Here is a 12839-nt window from a genome sequence, read left to right as displayed (position 1 = left end):
AATGCTCAAGTCCGCGTTATGCGAGTCGAGCTTTTCGTAAAATTCGTAAAACGAGAGCTCTACTCAAGTAACGAACCCCATTGACTACAATGGGAGACTCGATCATTTTTGTATGTGGGATGCCGGGTGCCGAGCTTTTTTTTTCTCCTAGGTTCGTCTCTCCCTCTCCCTCTCTCTCTCTCTCCCCCCAGACAAAAAAATTTGCCAATGACGAACGAGTCACAGCGGGGAGGAGCCCAAAACTGGGGCGGGGTCGAACACGGCCTGATGCTCGTTCGAGCACCATCGAGTACACTAATACTCGAACGAGCATCAAGCTCGGCAGAGTATGTTCGCTCAACTCTATTCACAAGTCATTATGTATAAAAAGCGATGGTTCAGTCGTTCCCATTCCCTGGTACAGTCCCCTGAAAGACCAACAATTAAGTGAACAAGCAAATGAAGAAAACAATTAAAACAATTATTTGCATGTGTTAGTTGATGACAACTCTGCCACCGTTCGCTCTTTTGAATGATTTCTAGCTCCATATAAAAGGAGCCTTACTCTCTGATCAATGCTATATACTGTATACCACTATCTATATACTGTGTATCACACAGCGTCTCTCATAAAACAACCTGGGCGCCAAAGCAATGTTATCTCTACTCTGTGCTCCCAGTATCACTGCTTTAACCCTTTGCATGTTGACACAAATTCCAACCCAGAGTTCAGTGCAGCAAATATTTGTTTAACTGCTTCATGTTTAGAGTACAGGACTAAACACTTAGCAATGATTTATGCAGATTAGGACTGAGTTGTCTGTTTAGGTCAAGAAATTGTGGAACTTTTTGTGCCGTATACTGGGATGTGTAGTCAGATGTGGACAAACCATACGTGCAACTTGTGCAGTTGAACAGAAGCCCAGTAGGTAAAGACAGGTTTTTACTGTCTGTTAAATTGTATGTAAGGGACCGAGCTAATTAATTTTAGAGATCACAGCTACTGGTGGATTTTTGGAATGGTGCACAACAGCGGTACAGGTGCATCCTGTCTCCACCGGAACTAGGGATGGTGACATGGGTTGGCTGGCCTCAGTGACAGGGAAGGCTCTTGTGACGCCCCCAGGTGCCCCCAGGTGTCTGCCTTCCTCCCCACAGCCTGGACATGTGAGGTCCTGGTGTCCGTCCTGTGTTGTGTCCCCTTTCTTCCCGGCACCAGGCAGATGTGAGGTCCGTCTCATGTCTCTTTTCCTCCCCGCAACATGCACATGTGAGGTTCTGTGTCTCCCTTTCTCCCCACAGCTTGCACAGGTGATGACCCGGCGTCTTGGCCGTCTTGCGGTCCTGTTGCGTGCACCTCTTCTGAGGAGGCTGCCTTATGCTCCGGACCTCCGGCACCATGCTGTGGTGCGTCCTTCTGGGCCCTCCTCCGGGCCCCTGCTGTGGTGCGTCCTCCGGGCTAACTGTTTTGGCAGACATCTCCTCTGCTTTCCTTCCCCAAAGGCAACGTCCAACGGCCAGTAGCTGTGGGGCGGGAGTGCGTCCCGGGCCTCCAGACATACACGGCTGGAAGTCACCTCACCATGCAGGAGCCACTGTCCTGCTGGTCCAGCCCTTGCTTGCAGGGTTATCCAGGAGCAGTAGGGGGCGGTCCCCTGTCACTAAGCCAGGCCAATCCACAACTAGGGGCGAGCCTCTGTCACTGACACAGCCAAACCCATGTCTCCACCCCTTCTTCCAGTGAAGACAAGATGCACCAGTACCCACAGCAGCACTTGGAGTTACCATGCACTTTTGCATGGTACATCCATACGGTACCTTATTACTCACTTTGAAGCAATGGCATGTACAAGAGCCCTGTTTATAGGAATGCTGGGTGAAAACCTATATGGCCTTACATCTCTGACATAACTTGTCACCCAGCTTTCCTGGACTGCGAAACGTCAAATCTGCAACGTTTTGCAGAAGTATATTCCATGTTCCTTCATAGCTACACATCCAAGCAGATATACTATTCCGCAAACAGATAAAGGTAAGGGTGCTTTTTGAAACCTATGGATATGTTACAGTATGCATTACTATGTTTTTGAATAAAACATCTAACAAAAATGTATCTACTGATCAAACTGCTAATAAAAGTGATAATAAATAATACTATTATTATGCTGTTGATATTATCTTCGAAAGCTCCAACATACATCAAAGTGCTGTACAGTAGTGCATACCACTGTGTATCGCGAGCAAGGACGGAGGAGGATCGAAAAGGTTGAATTCTGATGCCAGATTCTATTCTTCCCCAGGAGATTAGCCGGTGCCAGTGAAATGTGTTGCAGGTGTGAAGTATGACATTCGTGACGGAGAGACTTTACACCGGTTCAGTTTAACAAACCATGCTTTACTGATTGTACAATAAAGAATAATATGGCAATAACATACAATGGTATTACCGTGCTTCCCCGATAATAAGCCCTACCCTGATTTTTAACGGGGAAAGGGAGTTGAAATATAAGCCCTCCCCCGAAAATAGGCCTTAGCTACACTACATGAAAAAAAGAAAACTCACCCAGCAGTCGGCGTTTAGGCCCCACACGCTGGGCTGTGGCGCTTTGGCCATATTCCTGAGACTTAAAAGCGCCCGGCTGGCCAATATAGCGTCAGGTGTTTTCACATCAGGCCCAAAAGATAGTCCTGGAACTATCTTTTGGGCAGGAATACATCAGCTGCTGCATGGGATCCTATGGGAGCGAATGACAGCGGCCGAAGGTGGGAGGGAGTTTAGCAGCGTTGCTGCTTAACTCCCTCCCTCTGCTTACCTCCCTGCTCACTCTTTGCAATGGGAGGGGGCAGAGCTTAGGGCCGCCTCATCCCACCTCCTCCCATTGCTGGCTGTGGACAAGGGACGAGGCGGAATTAGGCTCCGCCCCCTCCCCTTGTGCGCAGCCAGCAATAGGACGAGGCGGGACAGGGTGGTGCTTAGCTCTGCCCCCATGCCGCCCCCTCCCATTGCAAAGAGCAAGCTGGGAGGAGAGCAGAGGTGAGCCTGCGAGGGGCAGGGGAAAGGGGCGATGGCATGGTGATCTCGGCGTATATGTGCAGGAGCCCATGCCGTGTGAACAGTTGCACAAACGTTAGATTTGTGCGCCCGTTCACGAGCTTCTATGCCCCAGATGGTAGCGTATATCAGCCTGCCAATATACGACCGTGGGAAAGAAGCCTTAGTGATAGAAAGCAGAGGGTGGTTATAAATGCTACATACTCTGATTGGGGTGCTGTAGTGGGGTGCTACAGGGGTCGGTTTTGAGCCCTATTCTTTTTAATATATTCATTATTGACCTGCTAAAAGGATTGTGCAGGAAAATATCAATACCTGCAGATGACACAAAACTATGCAAGGAAATTAACACAAGACGGTTGCAAGAGGATCTGGATAAGTTGGGGGCTTGGGTAGAAAAGTGACAAATGAGGTATAACACTGAACACTCACATGGAAAAGGACTTGGGGACTTTAGATGAGGCTGGCTTCATACTGGCGAGAAAATTGTGCAAGATTTGTGTATTGTGAGATGCACAAATCTCGCACAAAAATAAACGACATTCTTTTGAATGGGGTCATACACATGAGCGATGTTTCTCTTCATGGCACAGCGATGTGGGAAACACATTGCGGCATGTTCTATCTTGCATCGTGCTCTCGCATCGCAGCCCCAATTGTTTTAAGTGGGACTGGAGGCAGCACCACATCACATGCTAGGTGCACGCAGCGCATGCAATGAGAGAAGCTCCACGAACCTCTGCCGCGGCAGAGATTCCCTTCATCCCCGAAGTGATGCAAGGCTGTTTTGATATGAAAATGCCTTGCATCCTCTGGGAATTCACATGGATGGGGACTGCAATATAAAAGTAGGATTCACGGCCTCATATCGCACTGGCCTGTATGAAGTTAGCCTCACTGTAAGCTTAACTGGAGCAACCAGTGTCAGGCAGCTGCTGCCAAAGCAAATAGGATCATGGGGTGCATCAAAAGAGGTCTAGGGGCACATGACGAGAACATTGTTCTTCCTCTTTACAAGTCACTGGTCAGACCACACATGGAATATTGTGCACAGTTTTGGGCATCGATACTCAAGAAGGACATATCAGAGTCTGAGCGGGTACAAAGGAGGGCAACTAAAGTAATTAACAGAATGGGTGAGTTACAATATCCAGAGAGGTTATCAAAATTGAGATTATTTAGTTTAGAAAAAAGACACCCGAGGGGCGACCTAATAACTTATAATAAAATATATTGGGGGACAATATAGAGATCTCTCCCATGATCTATTTATACCCATGACTGTGACCGTAACAAGGGGGCGCCCTCTAAGTCTAGAGGAAAGAAGGTTTCTACAGCGACATAGAAGGGGGTTCTTTACTGTAAGAGCAGTGAGACTGTGGAACTCTCTGTCTGAGGGCAAAGAGTTCAAGAGGAGCCTGAACACCATTCTTGAGCGATGCAATATTATATGTTATAATCTAAAATAAATTCAAAAGAGTTGTTGATCCGGGGATTATTCCAATTGCCAGATTGGAGTCAGGAAGGCATTTTCTCCCTAAATGAGGAAAATTGGCTTCTGCTTCATAGTTTTTTCACCTTCTTCTGGATCAATATTGTGGGGTAATAGGCTGGGCTGGATGGACATATGTCTTTTTTCAGCCCTACATACTATGTTACTAATAAATGGTTTACTCTGGCTAGGGGCAAATATGCTCTTTGTCAAAAAAAAAATCCTACCCCTAGAAGAAGGAGTTGTGGTGTGATTAGATAAACGGTCTTGTCACCTGAGGCCCTAAAAGTGGTTCCCCCCCTTGGCCTATAAAAAGGCTCTCAGAGGCTCCTTGTGTGTAGTGACCTCTTTTTCCACTTGTGTAGAGCTTGTTGACCACTTGACGCCTCTACGACGCACTTGAAGAGACACAGCACTTAAATGGACTATAGGTGCAAGGATTTTTACTGAAAATAGTTGATGCGCTTATATTACCAAAACAATTAAATCTAACCAGTTTAAAGGGGTTTTCCAGTCAAAAACACTATTGATGACCTATAATTAGCATAGGTCATCAATAGTTGATTGGCTGTATGTCGTTCGGGATCTCAACTGATCAACTGTGCGGGCACAAGATGTCAGTGCAGCAATAACAGAGGTCGGAGTGGAAGTGTCCGCACCGACCTCCCATGTAGTGGCCAGCGCTGGTAACTGCAGGCATGGCTCTCATTAAAATAAATCAGAGCCGTGCCTGCAGTTACAAGCTCCGGCCACTACATAGGAGGTCAGCACAGGGCCTTCCGCTTTAAAAACACAGAGGTCAGAGTGTAATTCTCCGTGCCAACCTCCCATGTAGTAGCCAGTGTCTTTAACTGCAGGCACGGCTCCCATTGATTTCACCCAGTTAACAGTTTGAGAGGATGATAGATAAAATACATAGATAGATAGATAGATAGATAGATAGATAGATAGATAGATAGATAGATAGATAGATAGATATGAGATGGATAGATAAATAGATAGTAGATAGATATGAAATAGATAGATAGTAGATAGAGAGATAGATAGATAGGAGATAGATAGATAGATAGATAATGGATAGATAGATAGATAGATAGATAGATAGATAGATAGATAGATAGATAGATAGATAGATAGATAATATGAGATGAATAGATAATGGATAGATAGAAAGATAGATATGAGATGGATAGGTAGATAGATAGATAAATAGATAGATATGAGATAGATAGATAGATAGATAGATAGATAGATAGATAGATAGATATGAGATAGATAGGAGAGAAAGAGATAGATAGATAGATAATGGATAGATAGATAGATAGATAGATAGATAGATAGATAGATAGATAGATAGATAGATAGATAGATAGATAGGAGAGAAAGAGATAGATAGATAAATAGATAGGAGAGAAAGAGATAGATAGATAATGGATAGATGGATAGATAGATAGATAAATAGTAGATAGATAGATAGATATGAGATAGGTAGATAGTAGATAGATAGATAGATAGATATGAGATAGGTAGATAGTAGATAGATAATGGATAGTTAGATAGATATGAGATAGATAGATAGATAGAGAGCTATGAGATAGATAGAAAGATAGATAGAAAGATAGATAATAGATATATAGATATTAGATAGATAGATAGATAGATAGATAGATATGAGATAGAAATATAGATATGAGGTACAATATCAAAATATTGTGAACACCTAGATTAGCATTAGCATTTCTAGCTGCTTCTATTATTTTGATAATTCCCTGTATATTCAGCACCTGTGCAGTCATTTCTTAATTCTATCTTTCTCAGGAAAGTGTGACAAGTAATTTTCAGTCTGGGAAAGCTGGATGATGATAACAATTAAAGGAGCTGCAGTGGCTGCCAATACTGGTTGTCCATTTTGGAAAATAAAGATATATGAATTTAATTGCCCTTTTACACGGCACAGTTATAGTGGCTTGCATGCTAATTGTTAGGTGTGAGCACGTGCAGCGAACGAGTGATCAGCGGTAAACCGTTAGTTATCGCTAATCGGATCTTTCTTGCAGACTTGAGAATATCGTTCTTCTGCTGTATCATTTGGCATTGTAGATTTGCTGTATAAAAAGCGGTGGCAGAAGGGTTAACTAGAGGCGCGGTTATGATCCAATGAACAATCAATACTACCCAATTATTATTCAGTGTAAATGCATGTAAAGCGAACGTTGTACCACTTCAAGGCTGGCTGCATGTTCCTTCCAATTTATCTTGCCTTGTAAAAGGGACTTAAGAAAGAAATGAAATGAGTGTTTAATACCTTGAAAGAAGAGGACAACTCAATCAATACTATATATTTTTCTTGATTTTTGAATGCTATCAGCATAAAGCAAGGATTGCTCAATACATAGTGCACATTTTCTAGATAATTGAATGCACAGCCTTATTCTGCGACTTTTAGCCCATAGCTGTTATGCAGGGTTTTTTTTGGCATATGGAGGGTTAAAAAATATTAATGACACTAGATAGTTATATAGTCATAGCTCAGTGTAATGGTAGATAACATCTTCCCCAGAAATATAGAAGCAAATGAGGTTCTCAATAGCTGGTGCAAGGACTCACCACCCCCTCCTTCTGCGACCCCTCCTGAGCTCACAGTTCAAGCTAATCATTGACAGGACTTTTACAATCCAGTTCTATAGAGCAGCTGAGATAAGACAGTCCTGCTCTTGGAGCTGGAAACAGCAGCAGTAGGAGCACTGGAATCTCATCCATTCCCTCAACAGCAACTGAATGGAAGCCTCTCCATCCTTACATATGAAAGGAGCCTCATAGTAGCCCGGAGATCAGGGCAGATGCACAATGGCTGAATTTTGGTTGAAGGGCTACTACTGGATTTTATTGGTTTTGACAAAAGAAGTCATAGGAAGCCCTGGAGAAGGCATACAAGTCTGGGAAAGACTGAGTCAAGTGAACCCTTTAAACGAAAGTCAACTTTTCACCCATGGGACATTCCCTCCTGGCTTTCTTTGGGGTGTAGGAAGCTCATCATTGCAGATAGAGAATGACCACTCCAGCAGGGGACCTTCTGTTTGGGACCAGTTTATGAAGACCCAACAATCTTTGAGAGGTATCCCTTCCATGGACCCTCCTACAGACATCTCAGACACCTTCTCAAGCAAGGAGATGCCAGCTCTTGAACTTTTAGGTGTGAATTTTTACCATTTCTCAATTTCTTGGCCAAGAGTGTTTCCACAAGGAAATAATGTCCCAAGTGAGCAGGGCGTGCGCTTCTACAACAGCATCATCAATTTGCTAATCAGGAAGGGCATTCAGCCGGTGATCACCCTTTACCACTGGGACCTACCTGTGCCTATACAGGAACAGTATGGGGGCTGGGAAAATCAGAGTGTCATCCATATGTTTAATAACTATGCCAAGTTCTGCTTCCAAAAGTTTGGGGATCGGGTCAAGTATTGGATCACTATGCACAACCCTTACTTGATAGCATGGCATGGATATGGCACAGGAATGAATGCCCCTTGGATTAAAGGAGACGATGCATTGGTGTCTTCAGTGGCACATAAACTCATCAAGGTAAATCATTGTGTTACATGACATAGCTGAATGATACAGTGCTTGTTCCTGAACCCTATTGAGCAAGTGCATCTAATAGTTATCCATGGGGTGATATTTGGGGTATGATACCATATAGGAACATTTTATTGTATTGAATTCAAAGGGTGTCCACAACACATCTAAGAGCCATTAAGATCTGTTCAACAATCTTGAGAGCCATAAAAGCCCTGTATAACACTTATACAGGGCTTTTATGGATCTTAGTATTATACACCAGGTTTAGGGGTTTTGGAGAACTTGCAGGTCAGTTCCAGTTCAGGGAGAAAACTTTGAGAACTTCCAGTCCAGGTAAAAAAAAGGCATGTTCAGAATTGTTTAGTGTGATTGTTCTCAGTAAGAGAAAACAAGTAATCTTGTAGATATGATAGCTTTAATGGCTAACAAACAAGATGTTACAGCAAGTTTAATCAGGCAATAATAGGAATTGTTTAGGTAATGAGTCACTAATTTGCTATCTTTAGAAATAATTCCAAATTTAAAATAGATCAGTTTATTGTTTTTTGAAATCGTTACATCTGTGGTTCATTAATTGTATGTGTATCTACAGATCTTACAGGAGAAATAGTAATGAGACAACATTAATGTGCATACATTATAAAATGCCCACCATTTTATAGTAGTACAAGTAGAACAAGTATTCTAGCAGTATTTTAGGGTATATGTACACATGTATTGCAGTTGCACACTTTCCTATAGACACACCGAGGGAATGTATCATCGGAGGAATATTGAATGCCATTTATGTCAGTTTTTCGTTCCTTCTCCAGTTTAAGGGCGCCCACCCACTGGCGTTTGCGATTTTTGTGCGTGAAAAACGCCGCGTTTTCGCGGCGTTTTTCCCGCGTTTTTTCCCGCGTTTACGCGGCGTTTTCGCGGCTTTTCCATTAATTTCCATTGACTTTCATGGGTGCATTAGGAGAAAAATAAGGACACATATGCAACTGACAGTTCCTATGTTAAAAAACGCAACGCAACGCAAAACGCCAGTGGACAGGAGTACATTCAATTCTAATTGCTCTGCAGAAAAAACGCAAAACGCAAAGAAAAAAAAATCGCCAGTGGGTGGGCGCCCTTAAGTAGTAACAAATGTATCGAATATTGCATGATATTGATATATGTGTTGCATCTGTAAATATGTCTAGAGATGTGGAGTCACTTCGTACGCCATGCAGCTACTGGAGTGAGATTATGCAAACATTTTGTGACTTTTTAAAAAGTTGCATGTCACAACTGTCTCTAAAAAACGCCCTCCTGTCAAAACCCATCCCCTTTTTCTAGACACTTGAAAAGTGGAGTGAAAGTCGTAACATCTGTTCTTTCTAGCACAGATCAATAGCAAATTTGTCTAAATTGATTTGCAATAATAGAAAAAGCAAAGCATCAGCTCAGCAGTATCTCGGTGCAGGGTCCGTAGCTGTGTTCCAACCAGCTAAATCCATAAATCCAAGAAAAGAACATGGATCAGCACTCATGAATCTAGTAAAAGTCTTCTTTCTTATACGATTAAGACATTCCAATAGTAACACCAACTAATAATATCATTAAAGGGTGTTTGTCAGCTGGAACGTGCTGCCCAAACTGCAGGCATGATGTTATAGAGCCGGAGGAGCTGAGCAGACTGATATATAGCTTTATGGGGAAAGATTCAGTGGAACTTGTGTTTTATTCACTTATATCTCTGCATACTCTACTGATATACCTGCTTATGTAAAGTTAAAGGCTTAAGCAAACGAACGTGTTTGCACATGTCAAATATCATGCCCGCAAAACGTGATGAAGCGAACAGTTTGATTTTAATGGGTACGTTCTCATGAGCCTGCGAGAAAAGATAGGTCCAGCCCTAACTTTCTTTGTTACGCAGAAAGCTGCCATAGAAGTCTATGGCAGGTTTAAAATTCATGGTGAAGAATGTGACAACCCTTGTTTATGCGCAAATACGCTCTGTTGAGATGAACGTATTTGTGCATGCGTTTGTCTGTGGAAGCCCTAAAAGGATATTCAGTATGCTCTTATTAATAAATCGGTTCACGGGAGTGAAATATATGTTAGGCCGCCTGCACACGAGCGGAAATCCCGCCGCGGGATTTCCCGCGGGATTTCCGCCGCTGAAAGTTTGCATAGGAGTGCATTAAAATACGCACTCCTATGCAGACGGCCGCGGTTTGGCCGCGCGAAATCTCGCGCGGCAAACAAACCGCGGCATGTTCTAATTTTCTGCGGGGCACGCACTCACCCGGCCGCCGGCTCCGGTCTGCGCATGCGCCGGCTGCGCGGCAGCCGGCACATGGAAGAGCCGGGGCCGCCAGGCGCGGGTGAGTACGCGCTCGTCCCTGCAGGCGCTCGGGTCGGATCGCGCGGCGAGAATTCTCGCTGCCGGATCCGACCCGCTTGTCTGCAGGCGGCCTAAAGATAGTTTATATAATCTTTTTATGTTTTTATGTTGACTGTGATTTTCGGTAAAAAAAATATTTTGTCTATGGTATTCCAAATAATCTACCCTATTAGTAGGAGTACTTATCATTCATTATTGCAAATTTTTCATAGCATTTAGCTTACTATCGTCGGAGAAAAATACATGTGGGGCAATATATGATAATTCACATGATACAAGGGATGTTCCATGGGAAAACTCATTCTTGCTATCTTTTCTGTATGCCCAAAGGTGGAGCTAGGGTAGGTTGGCTGTGCTTGTTCCTCGGGTGCTAGATGGCAGGTAGGGACACCAACAAGTGGTATTAAGCTAGAGGACAAATTGAAGCTTTGTGCTGCATTTGTGCAGGGTGCAAGAACGTTACCTCCGTGGACCCATGGAAACATCAGACCAAGATGTCAGTATTGTCACCTGAGGGCAAAAACTGCTGGCTCACCAAACACCATAGGCAGGACAATAACCAGCACCCTTATAGAGGTAGGGCTTGAATACACTACCACTATGGTTAATAAGCCAGCTACGGACAACACCTCCCTGCCAACCAATCAGCCTATACACTATAGGAAGATGTTGACAGGGCACATTTGCCAAAGACTTGTTCACACAGGTTGGAGATGACGTGATATCACCCTTGATTCACTACCTGGTTGTGGCCAACATGTTGCAACGCTTTGCTTAAGGTGAAAGGAGGCTTAGCTATAACCTTGTATATACCCCATTCCTGAAGAAGGTTTAAATGTTTATTTTAAAAGAACTCAATGTAGAAAGATTTCGGCAATTTGCCAATATGTTTACTGAAAACTCTAAAAAAGTACCACATGTTGGTGCTTTATAAAGTTCAGAAGAAGAATGTAAAAACAAAATGTCTTGAAAAGAACATTGCTTCTTACAAATGTGTGTGGTATTTATTACAGCCGTATAGAAGTGTCCTTGATGTCATGTAGTATCATATAGTCAAAGTTTGACTTCAACTGCCCAGTTTGTGATTTGCAACTGTCCCTGTGTTCACCGATGAACAATGACATTCATCTATAGAGCAGTCACAGTGGAAATATTGCATGCTTTATTCTGGCAACCATTCTTCTTGTATCCATTGTCAGTGTGGACAATATGGAGTGGCGATCACATCATCCATCTCTGACAAGGATATTTTGCAGGCAGTTTATACAAGCTGTGCAGGTGGGTAAACTACTTTAGTCTCCTGGGTAAACCCATGCACACAATTGTATTAGTGCTTCATGCCCATGTGTGTAAAAATATATATATAGATTAATATAGTGCATATTTTGCAATGCATAACATTTGCATATGCAAATTGAAAGTCTATTTTGCAGCATAAAATAATGAATGTGATCCGCCACATTGTAATTTAAACTTTCCGTTAGGGATTTTTAGTATTATTTGGTTTCTGTATATTTTATTTTATCAAAGGAGAAAGTAAAGGAGCTGTCATATGTCCTGATGCTAGTGATATATTGTACATTATATCAGTACTGGTGCATCTTGTCTCCACCAGAGTGATGGGTGGAGACATGGGCTTGCCGGCTGGAGCTACAGGGAATGCCCACAGCTTCGGATTGGCTTGCAGACACACACCTTCACCTAGCTAGGTGGAGACCTGTAAAGGCTGCACAGAGGGAGGGAGCTCCCTCTGTAGTGTACTCGGTGCATTGTCATGGCAACAGGACGCCAGATATAGGCGTCCTGCTTTGCCATTCTGGAGCTCCGTGCGTGAATGGGTGCCCAGCACCTATCCGCGGTGGTGCCTGAATGCCAAAATTGACTCCACGAAGTAGGCAGTGAGGGGCCCATGGAGGAGTGCATTGCTAGAAACGCTGGTAACTGGCCCACAGCGGGAAACCGTAGTCCGGACACATGATAAACTATTTTGGGGGGCCAGAAGAACAGAGGTGCCAAAGAGTGGGGCTAAACTGCTCTGCACGAAGTAAACAGTGGAGTGGGGCCAGGAGGAGCAGGAGATTCACATTTTCCCGCAGGGATGAAGAAATCCTCTGACACAGTTGTCATAGCTGTGGCAGGGGATTCTTTACTCCCCGTGGGGAATATTTACCCGGCAGTGGTGGAGAGGTGAGTATATATATATATATATATATATATATATATATATATATAATTTATTTATTACTTTTTTTAATACAAACCAGGGATGATTTTCAGGGAAAAAAATCACTGCAGGGGTCCCCGGCATCCTATAGCCTTCAATGGGGCCGCTGGCAGCAGCCGCTGCCACATTCAAAGCA

At 43.4% G+C, this 12839-nt stretch overlaps 1 protein-coding gene across 1 annotated transcript in view; it reads left to right on the top strand.

Moving 5' to 3' along the window:
- The first annotated feature begins 7370 nt into the window (after nucleotides 1-7370).
- The window catches only part of KLB (klotho beta), a 30091-nt gene continuing 24622 nt past the window's right edge, over nucleotides 7371-12839 (top strand). The window contains exon 1 of the mRNA XM_066574623.1: nucleotides 7371-8105. Within this exon, the coding sequence (XP_066430720.1) occupies nucleotides 7371-8105 (735 nt within the window). The remainder of the gene's footprint in view (nucleotides 8106-12839) is intronic.

Source organism: Eleutherodactylus coqui, chromosome 7, assembly GCF_035609145.1.
Source record: "Eleutherodactylus coqui strain aEleCoq1 chromosome 7, aEleCoq1.hap1, whole genome shotgun sequence".
NCBI lineage: Eukaryota > Metazoa > Chordata > Amphibia > Anura > Eleutherodactylidae > Eleutherodactylus > Eleutherodactylus coqui.
The sequence above is the reverse complement of the archived record's forward strand: the minus strand, read 5'-3'. Positions and strand labels throughout refer to the sequence as shown.